At 50.2% G+C, this 18,766-nt stretch overlaps 1 protein-coding gene across 6 annotated transcripts in view; it reads left to right on the top strand.

Moving 5' to 3' along the window:
- The window catches only part of ADAMTS13 (ADAM metallopeptidase with thrombospondin type 1 motif 13), an 89,651-nt gene that overhangs the window by 40,826 nt on the left and 30,059 nt on the right, over window positions 1–18,766 (top strand). For all 6 annotated transcript variants that reach the window (XM_077306741.1, XM_077306739.1, XM_077306740.1 and 3 more), the window contains 6 exons: window positions 2,568–2,694; window positions 4,349–4,497; window positions 5,261–5,381; window positions 9,775–9,855; window positions 10,131–10,312; window positions 11,877–12,012. In XM_077306741.1, coding sequence (XP_077162856.1) covers window positions 2,568–2,694; window positions 4,349–4,497; window positions 5,261–5,381; window positions 9,775–9,855; window positions 10,131–10,312; window positions 11,877–12,012 — 796 coding nt within the window. The remainder of the gene's footprint in view (window positions 1–2,567; window positions 2,695–4,348; window positions 4,498–5,260; window positions 5,382–9,774; window positions 9,856–10,130; window positions 10,313–11,876; window positions 12,013–18,766) is intronic.

Raw genomic sequence — 18,766 nt, 5'->3', positions numbered from 1 at the left:
GGCTGGAGATGTCCCAGAATTGAGGCTGTTCTCCAGGTGAACAGTCCCCCTGGAGAAAATGGGTGCTTTGGAGGGTGGACTGCCTGGCATCCACATCTGCTGTTTCCCCCCCCCCCCAGCCAAACTCTACCCCCAGCTGCCCAGTAATTTCCCAACCTGGAGCTGGCAACACTAGGGGAGAACTGATCTGTGTGGATGGAAGATCTCTTGTGGTTCCTGGGGATCTCCTGGCCCACCAGGAAGTTGAAAAAAGAGAAGAAAGCAAAACAAAAACAAAACAACCCCCCCCCCAAAAAAAAAAACAAAAACAAAATGGGGAGAGGCTTTCAGGAAACGGAAGGGGGAAAACACTTGTAGTGTTATAATGCTATCCGTTCCTGTTAAATAAAGCAGTAAGGCCACTGGAGGCTGTACCTGTCCGGGATCGGGGCCAACGCCGATTGGCCCCTCACCCAGACTGACAACCATTCCAGCCAGCCAACCAGTCAAGTGAGGGACCAATTGGCAAGCGCAAAGCGCCTGCCAATTGGTCCCTCACTTAACAGGCTGGAGCTCCAGCCCGTCGCCTCCCGACCTGCCCTCTCCCCAACCACCATCCCTGTTTGCCCTCTGCCCTGCTGCCCACAGCACACTGACCAATGTGCCCCGTTGCCCCAGACACCACTATGCTGTTGCCGGCCCCCTAGACGGGCCCGCCGCTAATGCTCCCAGAGGAGGACAGCCTAACACAGAGGACCAGCTCTCCCCCGGCCCGAACAATGCGCCACGCTCTTGCTCCACCCCCCATGGGAGCCACTGCCACCGGGCCAAGCTGCAGCGCCTTAGGAGACAACCAGCTCGCATGCCACGGTAGGGGCCGCCTGCGGAGCCGATACCACATGTGCCCGGCTCAAGCCTTCCTGCCTATGACCTTTTCCCCACTGCCAAGCCGCTGCCAGGGTGGTGTCCGGGATAGAACCCATCGCTGCAGATTGCTTGGGTCTCCCTGCTTTGCTGCAGCAGGGGTTTCTGGCCGTTCCCGTGTCTTGGTTCCATGCTTCGCGACCGGGCGCAGCCTGGGGATTTCCCGCCATCGCTGGGTCCATGCCAAAAGCAAGGGTTGGTTTTTTGGGGGGGGGGGCTGGTTTCTCTACTTGCCGTCTCCTTGCTTTTTGCTTCTCTCCTGCATTCCTGTGTCCAAGCTGCGCCCTTGGGGGCCCGTGGACGCCTCACCGTTTTCACCGCCGCCGGGCCCCTGATGCTCCTTGCGGTTTGCTTTTGCTACACCCCATCCTTGTTGTTTCTTTTGCCCTTTTCTGGCGTGCTTCTTTTCTCTTCTTTTTCCCTTCCCGCTACACGGCTTTGGGAGCGCTCGAGGGGGCTAGTGGGGGCGATACCGTGGGCGGGGGCCACCCGCCAGAGCTGCAAGGCGGCCGGCCCCAAGAAGCGGCGTGCTAGCGTCCATTGTATTTTTACTTACAATGGGCTTTCAATCTAGTATCTCAATAAACCCTGATTGACATTCAAGACCATTCTATCATGTTAAGATACAGACTGTATAACAGAAATACAAATTAAATTTAAAACTCAGCAGCTTCACTTAACACAAACTCACTATCTCCAGTAACCATAAACCCCCAAACAATTAGATGTTCTCTCACTTGCCATTAGACAACAGAGTGCCCAAATCCTTAGTAGGACAAGATTGTGCTCTTTCTCAGAGCCCGAAGGCTAAGAATTGTGCTACACCTTCCATTACTGCAGGGGATGTATCTGCTAATAACTTTTTAATACCATGAGCAATTGACTTGTCAGTCTGTAGGAGAGGACCTAACAAGGAAGAACATTGTGTATCAAAAAGGGCAAGAAAGGAGAATGTGAGAGATAGATTCAAGTTCACCAATACGGCAAGCACACAATCATTGGTTGTACAGAATGTTCTGGTATCTCCCAAACAGCACTGCTGATGGGAAAACATTCATTCTAGCCAGCATGAAAGCTTAGCCATGGAAAGGATTCAGTAAATTAGCAAAATACTGGGCCACAGATTTCTCAGGAGAAAGAAAGAAAGAAAGAAAGAAAGAAAGAAAGAAAGAAAGAAAGAAAGAAAGAAAGAAAGAAAGAAAGAAAGAAAGAAAGAAAGAAAGAAAGAAAGAAAGAAAGAAAGAAAGAAAGAAAGAAAGAAAGAGAAAGAAAGCAAATCCGGCTGGTTGTAATGGTCTAATGATAGTGATATTACAGTTATCTTTTTTAAAAGCTGCTAAGAACTGGTGGAAGAAGTAACTTATGGGGATGGGTCTGGTTAATGGCAGGGCTGGGGTGGAGAGAAGAAACAGCCGTGCCCCCAGCCCACTGGCCTCTTGTTTTCCAGCTATGGGGGTGATACTTGTGGGGGGAATCAGCAAGTGGACACAGCACCATTTCCTGTACTTCCATCATCCCCGTTGCTATTCTCCCCCTTGAGAAGTATCTTTATGTTATCTCAACATTCCCCCCACAAAGGTTACCACACCTGTTACGTGTGGGATTTGAGAGAGATGCCAGTGTGGGTCTGACCCATGGGTTTGGCTTGTCTGTCCCTTCTGTAGCCCTGCCTGACCTCCCAGCTGGCTTTCATGGAGGAACAGTGTGCTGCAACAGATGTGGAGCCCCTTTACCTCAGCCTGGAGTTCCCATCCTTTTACAAATGGATTTCGGCTGCTAGTTATGCTAAAGGTAAATCAGAAGAGAGGCCTTGAATGGAGGGTGCATTTCCCCAAGTCTGTGCATGCATGTGAAGCCCTGGGACACAGTGCATGTGGTGCTTTGCTAAAAGATAGGCCCCAGACCCTCTGGCCTGGCAGTGCTCATTTCAAGAGCACAGGAAACCTTGGCAGAAGGGGCTGGACAACAAGAGATCCGGCGGAGGAGAGACAGCTGCAAAGGCTGGAGGTGGGCTGGGGTGGATGCTGGGGTTCAGTTGCAAAGATAAAGGATTACCCATTGACCTAGTTCTGCTCCTTTAAGGCTTCCAGGTGGGATCTGCTGGCCCTTCCAAGCTCAGGTAGCAGAAAGTATTATGGGCTCTTCCAGACATGCTCCTTCAATGCATCATTTTCAAAGGACGTGGACAAAACTGAGAGGGTGCAAAAGAGAGCAGCGAGGATGTCTGTGTGAGGAAAGGCTGAGGGACTTGGGGATGTTCAGCCTGGAGAAGAGACGGTGGAAGAAGAGGGGACAGGATGGCTCTCTTTGAGTGTCTGAAAAGTTGTCACTTGGAGGTGGGCAGGGAAAGGTTCCTGTTGGCAGCAGAGGATAGGACCCACAGTAATGGGTTTAAACTACATGTAGAATTGTACTGGCTAGATATTATTATTATCATCATCATCATTATTGTTGTCATCATCGTTATTGCTATTATTATTTCTCCTTTGGCTCAAGGGGAAAATTTTTCACTGGGGAGTGGCTGCCTAAGAAGGTGGCGAGATCCCCCTTACTGGCTGTCTTTAAGCACTGGCTGGACAAATGCTTTGGGCTGATCCTGCATTGAGCAGAGGGTTGGATGGCCTGTCTGGCCCCTTCCAACTCTTATGATCCTATGATTCTAATTTGTATAGCTCACAGCCACAAGTTGTGGTCAATGGTTGGCAGCTGGCAGGGGTGATCCAGTGCTGATTCAGTGCTGATTTCAGCTCATCCAATCCAAACTACCTATTCCCTGTATTCAGACAGTCCATATCAGGGTAGCTGAATCACAATGCAGCAATTCAGCTATGATTCGACTATATAAGTGCATCCCCCCCCTTTCTGAGGCAGCACCCGAAAAGGCAGGGTGAGAGATCAGCGCAACCGGACAGCTGATAATGACAGGCACACCACAGGAAGCGCAGCTGTCATTATCAGCTGTTGGGCAGCCACCCACTCCCTTTAAATGCCCCCCTCCATCTTTGCAGGCAGCTTTGGCCGTGAAGTTGTGGGGGGGATTTAAAGGGAGCGGATGGCTGCCTAATGCCTTGTAATGACAGCTGTGCTTCCTCCGTGAAAAGTCCGGTGAAAAGGCTTTAAAGGGCATGCCTAGCAGCCGATTGGTGCACCTTTTAAGATGCTCTCCGTGGCGGGGGTTGATAGATCCAAATCCCTTTCAGACTTTGGACACAGTGATGCAGGAGGACAGCTCTTAGGCACGATGGCTAAAGGGCACCTGAGAGGCAATGCAGCTGCGTAAGGCTCCCTCCCTCATGCCTGACCAAACTTGACACAAGGCACAGAGGTCAGGCAGGCCGTTTGGCTGTCCCTTCAAGGCCACCTCCAGTGGTGGTTCCCCCGTGGAGACAGAAAGGCCTCCCTCGGTCGTGCTTCCTGCCCTACATGTTCTCCTTTCTCACCTCAGGAGACGTGCTGTGCAAACATGTGTGCAGGGCACATGAGACGAACTTCATGGTGAGTCGAGGGGAGCAGTTCCTAGACGGGACCAGGTGTGAGCGAAGTGTCCCAGGAGGAGAAGAGCTCTTCGGCCTGTGTGTGGCAGGGACCTGCATGGTAAGGGAGAAGGCCTTCCAGAGGAGAAATACGACAGCACTCCAGTGTCCTCTCCCAGACCTAAGCCCACTATTGGCTTCCTCGTGAGTCACAGCTGTCTTCTTCACATTCTATGATGAGGAAAAAATCTTCCTTGTTTGCACAGGGGAAATTACTGAAGGGGAAGAGTCTGGGGAAGAGGAAGCTTGGGGTGAACCCCCTGATGAATCTTTGAGGTCACGCCTCTTGCACGGAATGGGAATTATCGAAGGACTGGCCCTACTGTGACTTCTCTGTGAACTCCCTCCCCCAACATACACACTTTTTCAGGGAACTTTTTGCCTACTGGTTGCTGTTAAGACAGGAGTCTGCAATGTGGTGGGCCCAGCCACAAAATGGCTGCTGCAGGAGGCAGAGCCAGCCACAAAATGGCTGCCATAGTTTATCATCAGTCACGCAGTAAAGATCCCTGCAGTGTGATGGCAGCAGCTTCTAAAGCAATATTTTTACAAATCCGCACAACCAATCAAAAGTCTTGTTAGGCAAAATGCCCTTCTGGCCCTGCCCATTAAAAATATAGTTGGTGGGTGTCAGGAGATTGTTGGTTGACACCCTGGGGCCCACAGGAACCAAGTTGCAGACCCCCTGTATTAAAGCATTGACTTGGAAGAGGAGATTTTCAGTGTGGCACTTATGCTGCAACTGGGCATTGTTTCCTTGCTGTATCCAATCATATGGCCTTGTCAATCCCGGAGCAATTTAATTGTTTTTTGTGCTCACTCAGACTTTTGGGTGCGATGGCAAGATGTATTCTGGGAAGAAGATGGATGCCTGCAGAGTATGTGGTGGAGACAACTCTACATGTCTCAGTGTGAAGGGTTCATACACTGAAGGAAAAGCCAGAGGTATAGTAGTGTTTCCCCTTCTCTAGCCTCCCATTTTTTGTGCTTTGCCTCTCTTACAAGCAACCTTTGCATTTTTACACCATTGATATGGAATCAAGGCATGGCTAGCATTTAAATTGTGTATGTGTAATGGAGAAAAAGGAAAAATAAACTGGCAGGTATGGATCACACAAAACCAAAGTGGAGACAGAAGCAGGGAACTGAGCAGCTGGGCAGCTGGGGAGAAGGCAAGGTTGCTGGCAAGGTGAAGGGTTTCCCCTCTTTTTTTGCCTCTTCTGAGGCTCCTATGTGTGAGTGAGCGAGAACAGTATTTGCGGGTGAGTGGTTGTTGTTGTAGAGAGTGGTTTCTGTTAAATCGTGTCAAGTGCTTTTGTCTGTGGCTGATTGAGGAACTGGGTGCAGGGGGGTCTGCAGCAGAGGGATTACAAGCCTTCCCCTGCACTGTGCTGTGCCCCTGTTAGCTTAAAGACGCCTCCTTATTTAGGGAGCTAGGCAGGGAGAAGGAGAAAATGCCATCTCAGGAGCTACTGGTGAGTGCTGCTTTATTTCTCAGTGTGTATACGTAGGGTTGTGTGCTTTGCCTGCCAAAGCAGCCACTTGAGCCCGAAGTGGCCAGCACTGTGACGCTAGGAGGAGGGGCAATGCCGGCGCGCCACTCAGTGCATGCACACAGGCGCAGAGCTCTGAGCCTGCGTGTGAGTGCTGGTTTGTGCACCGCCACTGACGTCACCCTTCCCCCCTGTGCCACGGCACTGGCTGCTTTGGGCTCGAATGGCCACTTCGGCAATCAAAGTGCACAATCCTAGATTCAGGTAGCAGGAGAGTGAGGGCTGTTTGAGTGTTGTTTTTTGGTCTGTTCCTTGCCTGTACATTGGGGGACTGCAGCTATTTGCATTCGCTGATTTGCATTAGTTGGCAGTTTTGTCTGGGGCTGACGGCTGGCTCCACTCTCTACTGGGGGGATCTTTGTGCTATAAAAGGCTCTTGCTAAAGCTAAAGGTCTCTTGGCTTGTGGATGAAGCCAGAAGGCTCCGTAAGTATTCCAGAGTTTGCAGAGGGGATCTGCTTCTTCCTGCAATGGATCGAAATGGCGTAGCTGGCAATTGAGCTGAGGCTGCCATTTGCACGGTCTGCGGCCTATTTGCATTTTTGCCTCTGAGTAACTTGAGATACGCAAGCACCAAGTGCAGGTTAGTAGCACTCCTGGAGGAGAAGGTACAAAGGTGAAAGGAATGCCTGTCCACACTTTATTCTAAAAAGGAGGGTGAAGAGTAATTATTATTATTATTAGTTAAAATAAATCTGTGACATAACTATGCTTAGAACCTGCTGGTGATATGTTAAATTTTACAAATCTTTGCAAAGTCTGGATAGTTTTTTTCATATAATTCCAAAACAATGTCCATTGCTTTGCATATTTTCTAAGATCGGGATCTTTGTAATTGACAGACAATTTGGCAACTTCAGCATAGTCCGCCAGTTTTCTTAACCACTCTTCAGTTGAGGGAATATCAGGGCTCTTCCATTTAGAAGCATAGAATCATAGAATCATAGGGCCATTCCGCACTGGGATCCATGTAGCAAATTGTTTGCTGACCAAAAAATCGCCATTTTAAATAGTGGAATTCGGCGTAACGCATACCTGCCTTTGTAGTGGAATCCAGTTGCGTTTCTATCGTTTCCCACAGGGTTCCGGTCTCGGCAAAAATCACTAGAAAGGAAGCGCTATTGCTGAGCTGTGTCCTGCCCCTGGCCGTCAAGCAGCCAATGGGCGGCCGTTATCATGCTCCCAAACAGCCCCTTTCCCTTTAAGGAAGGTTTAAAAACACACACACACACACACACCCGTTGCAACGAATATGCGTTGATTTGTTGCAACGGAGAGACCCATCCAGCTAGCAGGTGATGTTTGATCGTTTCATCGTTGCCACGCTCCCCCCCGAGTAAACCCCCCCCTCACGGGCGCGATTTTCGGCCGAAAACAGTGAATAAAGTGAAAATAAAGTGAAAATAAACCAGCAAACGGGCCTCTGTGATGCTTGTGCTTAGTGACTTTAAACAGAGGGACTGCAGCCGGCGAAGCCTCACTGGGTAAACAAAGGCTTGCCGGTGCGTTGATCTCCGCTCGCTCGGAGAAAAAAAATGGCGATCGCTTCGCCAGAAGATCAGAGGAGAGAGCCAGGGGGAGGGACTTTGCAGAAACCGCAACAATGGTAACGCACAGAACTTTCCCGCTAGTGTTGCAGATTGGTTGCAGGAGTGTAGTGCTTTCCGGAGGGTGAATCCACTTTTTGGGATTTCCCTGAAAGCGCTACAACGAAGTGCTTTTTGCGGATCGGTTTCAGGAGTGTTGCAAATTGTCAACGATGTTGTGCATAACGGCAAAACTGTAGCAATTTCAATTAGTAACCATTGTGCTATTTTGGACGAATGTGGAACGGCCCATAGAGTTGGAAGGGGCCATACAGGCCATCTAGTCCAACCCCCTGCACAACGCAGGATCAGCCCTAAGCATCATAAAGCAAAAACAATTCTGGCTGCAGAAGTAGCATACATAAATAAAACTCTATGATCTTTGTGGACCCTGCCCTCCAAAAGGTTCAATAGAAATAACTCTGGGTTTTTTTTCAAAATTAAATGTTAACATTTTTTAAAATTCCACAAGTATATTCTCCCAATACTGTCTTGCTTTCTTACATTCCCACCACATTTGAAAAAAGTCACCCCTCTCCTGTTTACATTTCCAACACTTGTCACCTATTTTTTTTATTCCATTTAGCTAACTTAACTGGAGTAAGATGCCAACAGTAAATCATTTTATAAATATTCTCTATAATAGAGTAACAAGGGGTGAATCGCATATCAAACTTCCATAACCTTTCCCAAGTGTCCAAACTCACCGTGTTGCCAAAATCCCTAGCCCTAGAAATCATTACTTCTTTGACTTTTTCGTCTTCCATATTCCATTCTAACAGCTGCTTGTAGATTTTTGAAATTTCTTTACCCTCCTGTTCTAATATTTCTTCCTGAAATCTAGATTTTTGTATATTGAAACCCTTTTCTTTATGTATTTTAAACAATTCTGCCATTTGATAATATAAAAACCAATCTATCCTATGATCTGAAAGGTCTTCTCTTGATTTCAGTTTAACAGTTTTTCCATCAATATACATCAATTCCTTATAGGTATACCAGTTAGGGGTTTCCTTTAATCCCCAAAGTCTTGACATTTCTTCCGGACTTCTCTAACAGGACTTGTTATCTTGAGAGGTCTGCTGTCTACTTGGCACAAGAAATAAGGATGTCACAGGAAGGGTGGAAAGACTTGTGAAGAACAAAGATAGATATCCCTTCCTGCTCATTCATGTGGGAACAAATATAACAGCCCAATGCATATGAAGCAAGACTACGTGGCCTTGGGGGAAAAGTGAAGAATTTGGGAGCGCAGATTGTGTTTTCAGCAGGACAAAATAGAGAGGGTGCAGAGGAGAGCAACAAGAATGACAGGGGGCTGGAGACCAAGCTTTATGAGGAAAGGCTGAGGGACTTGGGAATGTTCAGACTGGTGAAGAGGAAGTTGAGCAGGAACAGGATTGCTGTCTTTAAGTATCTGAAAAATTGTCACTTGGAGGAGGACAGGGAAAGGTTCCTGTTGGCAGCTGAGCTGACCTGCAGTAATGGGTTTAACCTATGTGGAGAACAGTATTGGCTAGATATCAGGGGGGAAATTTTCACAGCCAGATTAGTTCAGCAGTAGTATAATCAGCTGCCTAAGGAGGTGGCGAGTTCGCCCTTCAAGCAGCAGCTGGACAGATACTTATCCTGGATGATTTAGGCTGATCCTGCATTGAGCAGGGGGTTGGACTAAATGGCCTGTATTGACCCTTCAAATTCTTGGATTCTATGAACTGTATGTCAAAAGAGAGGCACAACAGAATTTAGTAGAGAGACAGCTTGGTGTAGTGGTTAGGAGTGCGGATTTCTAATCTGGCGAGCTGGGTTTGATTTCCTTCTCCTCCCCCATATGCAACCAGCTGGGTGACCTTGGGCTCACCACAGCACTGAGAAAGCTGTTCTAACCAAGCAGGAATATCAGGGCTCTCTCAGCCTCACTCACCCCACAGGGTGCCTGTTGTGGGGAGAGGAAAGGAAAGGCAACTGTAAGCCGCTTTGAGCCTCCTTCAGGTAGGGAAAAGTGGCATATAAGAACCAACTCTTCTTCTTCTTCATAACAGCATGGGAAAACTCAAACTCCATAAAACATTTCCCTTGCTCTGTATTGTATGAACACTAAAGGCATAGTAACAAAGTCTTCTTCAGTCTCTGCTTTTCTCTTCCTAGATCATCTTGGTATGAGTATGACCTTAACTCCTCTCTGTTTTCTCCTTCCCAGAATATGTTACCTTTCTGGTGCTTTCTCGTAACACTACCACAGTCCATGTGGTTAACCGGAAACCACTTTTCACACACCTGGGTAAGTGGAGCCCTAAATGGCAGGGACATGGGGGAATTGGCACCATTCAATGCCGTGGGGATTAGGCACCATACAATGCCATGGGGATTGTGTAGTAGACCTCCCCTCCTAAAAAGGAGAATGCCGAAAAGCGGAGCCCCTGGGAACGGCAGGTCTCAAGGCAGCCGGCCGCGTCCAGCAAGCTGTGTGGACTACGTTCTGCATTGACTTTTTAAAATCCCCACCAAATTCCATAGACAGAGGCATGATGAAACATGACTGTTGTTTTATTCCAGCCGTGAAGATCCAAGGGCAGTATGTGGTGGCTGGATCTGGCAGTATTTCTCTGAATGTCACATACCCCTCTGTCCTGGAGGACAGCCGGCTAGAATACAAGGTCTGTCTTTCAGAGGACAACCTGCCTAGCTTGGAGGAAGTTTCCATGGATGGACCACTGCAGGAAGATGTAGAGATACAGGTAATATAGCAGAGAGGTGGTGGAAGCAGGCAGAACTAGCCCAGGAACCTCTGGACTGGGCAAGAGGAGACGTTATTACATAACTCTGTGCATATATCCACCTACTTCTCTAGGCCAGAATCCAGGCTGGTCTTCTTTCTTAGGACTAAAATAAATATTATGTTTTACATTTTTATTTACTTTATTTATGGTCCACCTTCCTCACAGGGGCTAAAGGGAGTCACGGAGTCAATAAATCAACAAAATGGGGCAGGAGGGATGGAGCTAACCAGAACTCTAAAAGAGAAAACCAAAGCATGGCAGAAGTTAATAACATGACTCATTAAGCAGTGCTGGAATCACATAATAGAATCCTATTCTCCGCCCCACCCTGCTTGAGGGACAGCTGTCCTGTTGGACTGTCAAGCCAAGAGATCTCCAAATGTGGTTTGCCATGGCTTGGCTTTGCAAAGTAACCCTGGTATTCCTTCCATGCTAATACTAGCCATGACCAACCCTGCTTAGTGTCCGAGAACTGAGAAAATCAGCTAGCTTGGACTATCCCAGTTAGGGGTCTGAGTGACTTGCAGGGACCTGTTGAATAAGGAACAAGAGAATCCAGAATAGAACATTCTTGGGGAGGAACTAAGACCCAAAAGTAATAATGGCTTCTAGGAATATGAAGAGTCCAGTCCATATCGGTAGATCTTGGTATCTTCTCAACCAGGGTTTCATGACGTCCTGGAAAGGTTTCTTGAATGGGTGGGAATTAAGTAATTTTAAGTATATTTTTAAAATTTGTTAAATATTTATTGGGTGATATGACCACATATGGTTGTGTCAACCTGCTCCCCCAAATGGCAGTAATGGGCTTGGTGGGGGCGGGAAGAGGAGGGGCCCTGGGCGGCCATGTACACAGTTATACTTCCCAACCGTATTCTGCACAACTGCACCAATGCTGGGGTTTCTGAAAGCTTGAAGAATGTTTCAGGGGTTTCTCAAGGGTAAAAGTTGAGAAAAGCTCTGTAGATAGAGCAAGGATTGAGGTCCAGGTGCAAGGAGTGTCTCAGAATGGAATATCCCAGTGAGGACAGAAGGGCAGTAGCTAGAGTATATGGACAGTTGATAATTTTAGGGAACACCTGAGTATCACTTTGTGTTTTGTGTGTGTGACAATTATTGAACGCGACAATTATTGGTTTATATGACTCTGAAAGCCTATAAACAGTAGAGTCTGAATTGATGACCAGCCTCTTTTGGGGGGAAGCCTTGACATCCTGCTGGCATTGGAATAAGAGACATTCACTGGGCACATGCAGCTGCTCTCCTGCTTCGAGAATTGCCATGTTATTACCCTCCTTACCTTTTAAATTAGTATAGGAAGAATGGTAATGCTGTCTTGATACAGGATAAAATGAAGGCAAAGATTCTCTGTGTGCTCTACTCACAATGTGACGACCTAAGCATGTTGCTGCAAGATTATTGATCGGATGATGCCAAGGCATATTAGGGCCTCATCTGGCTCTGAGTCAAGGTGGACAACAGTCCTCTGGAACAGCTTCTTTCAGGCTTCTTCTCCCTCCAGGTTTATAGGAGATATGGGAAGGAATATGGGACAATCACCAGTCCAGACATCGTATTCAGCTACTTTCAACCTAGTGAGAAACTGGAATTCACATGGGCTTCCCGGCTTGGGCCCTGCTCTGTGAGCTGTGGGGAAGGTGAGGCATGTTGCCCTTGAGTGCCAAGTCTATTACTCCAGGGAAGAAATGACACCCAGGGAAAATACAGGCAAGTGGTGCAATGTCAAAGCTGTGTATGTGCCATGGTGTGCCCAAGGATCCCGAATGCAGCATCAGAACACAAGATTATCTTGACAGGCTAGAAAACTGGGCTCAAATGTATCAAATGGAATGTAAAGTTCTTTATTTAGGTAGGAAAAATCGAATGCATCACTATAGGATGGGTGAGACTTGTCTTGGCTGTAGTACATGTGAAAAGGATCATCAGACTGGAGGGAGGTGAGTAGCGGGGTACCTCAGGGCTCGGTGCTCGGTCTGGTACTTTTTAACATATTTATTAATGATCTAGATGAGGGGGTGGAGGGACTACTCATCAAGTTTGCAGATGACACCAAATTGGGAGGACTGGCAAATACTCCGGAAGATAGAGACAGAGTTCAACGAGATCTGAACACATTTGAAAAATGGGCAAATGAGAACAAGATGCAATTTAATAAAGATAAGTGTAAAGTTCTGCATCTGGGTCATAAAAATGAAAAGCATGCCTACTGGATGGGGGATACGCTTCTACGTAACACTGCGTGTGAACGAGACCTTGGGGTACTTGTGGTTTGTAAACTAAACATTGAGCAGGCAGTATGATGCAGTGGTAAAAAAGGCAAATACCATTTTGGGCTGTATCAACAGGGGCATCACATCAAAATCACAAGATGTCATAGTCCCATTGTATACGGCACTGGTCAGACCGCACCTGGAGTACTGTGTGCAGTTCTGGAGGCCTCACTTCAAGAAGGACATAGATAAAATTGAAAGGGTACAGAGGAGAGTGATGAGGATGATCTGGGGCCAAGGGACCAAGCCCTATGAAGATAGGTTGAGGGACTTGGGAATGTTCAGCCTGGAGAAAAGGAGGTTGAGGGGGGACATGATAGCCCTCTTTAAGTATTTGAAAGGTTGTCACTTGGAGGAGGGCAGGATGCTGTTTCCATTGGTTGCAATGGAAAGGATGCGCAGTAAAGGGTTTAAACTACAACGATATAGGCTAGATATCAGGAAAAAAAAATTTCACAGTCAGAGTAGTTCAGCAGTGGAATAGGCTGCCTAAGGAGGTGGTGAGCTCCCCCTCACTGGCAGTCTTCAAGCAAAGGTTGGATACACACTTTCTTGGATGCTCTAGGATGCTTTGGGTTGATCCTGCATTGAGCTGGGGGTTGGACTAGATGGCCTGTATGGCCCCTTCCAATTCTATGATTCTATGATCTGGGGGTCTTAGTAGACCAGACACTGAACATGAGTCAGCAGTGTGACTCTGTAGCTAAAAAGGCAAATAGGATTTGGGGCTGTATCAAAAGGAGTATAATATCCAGATCTTGCAAGGTGATGTTACCACTTTACACCACTCTGGTTAGACCTCACTTGGAGTATCATGTTTGGTTTTGGGCACCAGAACTGAAAAAAATATGTAGAGAAACTGGAGCTTGTCCGGAGGAGGGCTACGAAGATGGTGAGGGGTTTGGAGACGAATTTGTTTGAGGAAAGCTTGAGGGAGCTTGGTCTGTTTAGCCTGGAGAGAAGACGACTAAGAGGTGACACAATAACCATCTTCAAATACTTGAGGGGCTGTGATATAGAAGAGGGAGCAGAGTTGTTTTCTGCTGCTCCAGAGGGTGGAACCAGAACCAATGGGTTGAAATTAATTCAAAAGCATTTTCGGCTAAACATCCAGAAGAAGTTCCTGACAGAACTTCCTCAGTGGAACTGACTTCCTCGGGAGGTGGTGGGTTCTCCTCTTTTGGAAGTTTTTAAGCAGAGGCTAGATAGTCTGCCAGAAATCTTGATTTTTATTAAATTAGGCAGATTGTGAGTGGTTGGGCAGGAAGGGATGTGCCAGTGGCCTTTCCTTGCATACCCAGGGAATTGCTTATCACCACTGTGGGGTGGTAGGTGAATTTCCTCCAGGCGAGGCTGGATTCTGGAGATTTTTGGTGGGGGGGATCACTTGTGCATGAAATCGGGGTCACTGTGGGTAGGCAGGTAGTTGTGAGTTCCTGCATTGTGCAGGTAGTTGGACTAGATGACTTTGGAGGTCCCTTCCATTCTATGATTCTATGACATAGTAGATTATGAGCTTTTAGCTCACTGCCTCACCGATGCCGGGATCAGAGGGCCTTTAGTGGCTGATATCCTTTCTCCAGAATCGCAGACAGAGGATAGCAGTAGGAGAGAGCTCATCAAGCCGCCACCAACTGGCTTGCAGAGTCTTCCAAGGGGCAATTCTCTGTCCAACTCTATTTAACATCTTTATGCGCCCTCTTGCCCAACTGGTGTGGAGGTTTGGCCTGGGTTGTCACCAATATGCAGATGACACCCAGCTCTTCCTCCTGATGGATGGCTGCCCTGACTCTCACCCAGAAACATTAGCCAGCTGCCTGGAAGCGGTAACGGGGTGGCTCAAGCAGAGCCGTCTGAAGCTCAAGCCTTCAAAGAAGGAGGTCCTGTGGCTGGGCAGGAAAGGTCCAAGCGAGGAAGCGCGCCTACCCAAATGCATCACTATAGGATGGAGTGCAGCTAAAAAGTGGCCCACTCTGCCAGGAACCTGGGAGTGATACTTTATGCCTCCCTCTCAATGGAAGCTCAGTTCATGACGGTAGCACGGCTGGCATTTTACTACCTTCGCCAAGCCAACTAGCGCCCTACTTGACCCCGGAACACTTCGCCACAGTGATCCACGCAACGATCACCTCTAGGCTGGACTTCTGTAACTCGCTCTATGCTGGCCTACCCTTATCCAGTTGGCAAGATGGCAGCGCGGCCGGACGCTGGGATTTAGAGCTCCCACTCGGCCTGGGCTATGAGAGCCTTTAAGTTTCGGGGGTGTTGCTCCGACGCAGTTTTGGGGGGTCAGGAGTTAGCTCCATCCCCCTCCCCCCTTTTCACCACAGGACTGGACTCCCAGCAGCGCAACAGGTCGAAAAAACAGGTAGTAGAAAGAGGGGGGGAACTGTGGCCCAAGGCACCGGTCCATCACCGGACTCGCGTATGGACGCCTCCCAGCATAAGGCACCGTGGCTGGGGGAAGGGAGCCAACGCGAGTCCTGAGGTGCAACAGGGAGAGGCCGCACGGGGGGCACCCACTGAAGACCTACCCCCCCCTCGGACCGCTACTCCCCGCTGGTAGTTACACTTTCCCCCGACAAGGGAGCAAGAAAGATCGTCGGCCTACCAGGAGGCGCGCCCCGGCGGTGTGGGGAGCTGGGGCTGGCTTGTTTCCCTGTCCGCTCTTCACTGCCGGTCCCTTGTTGGTCCTCGGGCTCGGCTTGCTGGGGGCTTTATTCCAAGGGTTCCCCTGGGCTCCCGGGGCTCCTCTGGAGGTGCTTCCCTGGGCTTCATTGAAGCGGCGAGTGGCGGCTGGGCGCAGCGACGGCAACGGCGGGGGCCTCCGCCAGGAGCCCAGCTTCTGCCGCGAGGCTCCAGAGCGGTGCACAGGTCCTGTGGCCAAAGATCCATCGGCTGGTGGCGGACAGCTTCTGGAGGGCTCCTGCTGCCGACGGCGCTTTGGATCTGCCCCCCCCCCACCCTTCCATCTCCATTGGTGGGGCTGCTGCCTCGAGGAGAGCGTGGAGAGCGGAGATATCGGTGTTCCCCCTTTAAGATCGGGACCGGGAATGAAGATTTGGCCTTGGACACCATCTAGTGGCGACTGGAAGAACTACAAGGATTTGCTTGTTTTGCTGAAAATCGCCCTTTAGCTCCACCTGGTGGCCAAGCGAAGAATATCGACCAATTCTTCTTTTTTCCTTTCTTCTTCCTGTGGCTGTCTGGGTTGGCCCCCTCCTTGGTAACAGGGTGGGCTAGTGGGGTAGGGATAGGGGATTTTCACCCAGAGAGGTTAGACACTAGAGCAAACTTAGCAGTGCCGGGGAGCAAACTGGAAGGGCTGGGAGAACCACCCTTACAGCGTAGCTTGGACCCACCAGCTGCTAGTTAAAGTGGGGGGGGAGGGTTTGGTGGTGATAGTTAAATAGGGTAGGGCGGGTTAGGGTGGGTTAGTGCAGCCAGGTGGGGGAGTAGATAGGAGATTAACTGGTTATTCTTTCTGGGAGCAGGGTTATGGAGAGGGAGGCCCAAACAGAGGGGGGGGTCATGCTGGGGCTGGGATTTCAACGATCACGGGCCTGGGGCGTTATGGCGGGGGGAGGAGGTTGGACAAGAGAAGGGGTGGGAGCACTGGTGTCCTGTATAGGGCCTGGTCGTGGAGACACGGTCGGCGTCCTGGGTGTGCTCGATCCCCTTCTAACCTCCGGCCCATCCCCAGGAATGTGAGGGTGGAGGCTAGGGTACAGGGTCCGACATTGGTCTTGTGCAACGCAAGGTCGATTAAGAACGAAGCCTCGACCCTGCAACATTTCATCGCGGAGTCGAAGGCGGACCTTGCTTGCATGACCAAGACCTGGGTGAGGGAAGGCGAGACAGTGGCCCTGAAAGAACTAGCCCCACCAGGTTACTCGGTCCTCCACCAATCTCGGACCCATAAGAGGGGAGGTGGGTGGCTATTGTGGTCCGGGAGGTCCTCACCCACAGGGCTCTCCCGGCGCAGAAAATCGAGGGGGTGGAGTGTGTTGGTATTGGATGGGACTCGGAGAGTGTGGCTATCTGGTTGGTATACCGTCCGCCCAACGTGCCGCCAGATGTCCTGCCCCGCCTGCTGGAGGCGGCAGCCGCCTGGGCGTTGCAGTACCCCAGGCTTTTGATCCTGGGTGACTTCAACGTCCACGCGGACGCGCCCTCTTCAGTCCATGGCGGAGACCTGGTGTCATCCATGGCGACACTAGGACTTTCGCAATTTGTTGCTGGGCCCACCCATCACGCCGGCCACACACTCGACTTGATTTTCGGCACTGGGATAGAAGTGGATCTGGATACAGCTTTAGCTGTGCCGTGGTCAGACCACTACGCCCTGCGGGCCCGGCTCAGGATGCCACCCCCCCCCAGTTGGGCGGCGGGCGTATTTTAGCCCGCCCGCGGAGACTCATGGATCTAATTGGATTCCGGAATGCTCTGCGGGACCCGATGCCTCCTGGCGACTCACTGGCGGCCCTGGTGGCGGACTGGCAGTCCCGCCTATCGGCTGCTATAGATGAGATCGCCCCTAAACGTCCTCTCTGCCCTCGACTCAAACGGGCACCCTGGTATACCAGGGAGCTCTGGGAGAGAAAAAGGGAAGTGAGACGACTGGAGCGAGTGTGGCGGAGGACTCGCGACGAAGCTACGAGAACATCTCATTGCACGCTTATGAGGGCGTATGAGATGGCGGTGAAAGTGGCAAAACGGGAATTTTTTGCCGCGGAAATCGCGTCCTCGCCCGGCCCAACTATTTAGGACAGTTAGATCTTTTACCGCCCTTGAGGGGCGCCAAAATAGTAGGAAATTGGAACTAGGCTGTGAGGCTTTAATGAGCCATTTTACGGACAAAGTCTCGTCGCTCCGCCGTGCTCTTCTCGCCACAGTTAATACAGTAAACGAACTGGAGACCCGTTGGCCGCCTTTGGAGGTGACGTTTGATGGCTTCAGACGGCTCTCCCTACCCGAAGTGGACAAGTTGCTAGGTTCGGTCAGGGCGACCACTTTCCCCCTCGATCCCTGTCCGTCATGGCTCCTCAAGGGAGGTGGCCAGAGGATAGGAGGCCAGCTCAGGGATATTATCAACCTCTCCCTGGATTCCGGGGAGTTCCCTGGGCAGCTGAAGGGGGCAGTGGTTCACCCTCTCCTGAAAAGACCCATGCTGGATCCATGGGACCCAGACAGCTACCGCCCGGTATCGCGTTTGGCGTTCCTGGGCAAGGTGGTTGAAAGGGCCGCGGCAGACCAGCTCCTGGCATTCTTGGAAGAAACTTTGGCACTCAATCCATATCAGTCTGGCTTCCGACCTGGCCACGGGGTGGAGACGGTGTTGGTCGCCCTGTTGGATGACCTCCGTCGCCAGCTGGATAGAGGCAGGTCGGCAGTGCTGGTTCTTCTGGACCTGTCGGCCGCTTTTGACACCGTGGACCACGAACTACTGGTCCACCGCCTCGCCGAAACGGGGATACGGGGCACAGCTTTACGCTGGATACGCTCCTTTCTCCAGGACCGGACCCAGAGGGTAGCAGTGGGAGATGAGCTCTCGCGCCCCTACAGACTTCCTTGTAGGGTCCCACAGGGCGCGGTCCTCTCTCCCACATTGTTCAACGTCTTTATGCGCCCTCTGGCCCAGCTGGTGCGGAGTTTTGGGCTGGGTTGCCACCAGTACGCTGATGACACCCAGCTCTATCTCCTCGTGGACGGCCGCCCGGACTCTCCCCCGGAACCATTTGCCAGATGTTTGGAAGCGGTGACAGAATGGTTCGAGCAGAGTCGCCTGAAACTCAACCCCTCCAAGACGGAGGTCCTGTGGCTGGGACGTAGGAAGAGCGCTTACCCACCCTGGGAGGGACGCACCTTACCATCGCGTCCCAGGCCAGGAACTTGGGTGTGATCATCGATGCCTCCCTGACTTTGGAGGCACAGATCAAAAGAGTAGCAGGCTGTCAAGCGTTGCAAGAACTCACAACAAGCTTCTTAAATGAAGAAAGCGTTTATTGAAAAGTTACTTCATACACCTAAGCTAAGAAAGTCAAATCTGCCTGAGTTCACATTTGCCTCCCCTTATCAATAGTGTTCTCCCGCCCAAAACTTGAGAGTTCCCAGGGGAGGG

This window comes from Paroedura picta, chromosome 12, assembly GCF_049243985.1.
Source record: "Paroedura picta isolate Pp20150507F chromosome 12, Ppicta_v3.0, whole genome shotgun sequence".
In the NCBI taxonomy this organism is placed as follows: Eukaryota; Metazoa; Chordata; class Lepidosauria; order Squamata; family Gekkonidae; genus Paroedura; species Paroedura picta.
Note: the sequence above shows the minus strand (reverse complement) of the source record. Positions and strands in the feature narration are given on the sequence as shown.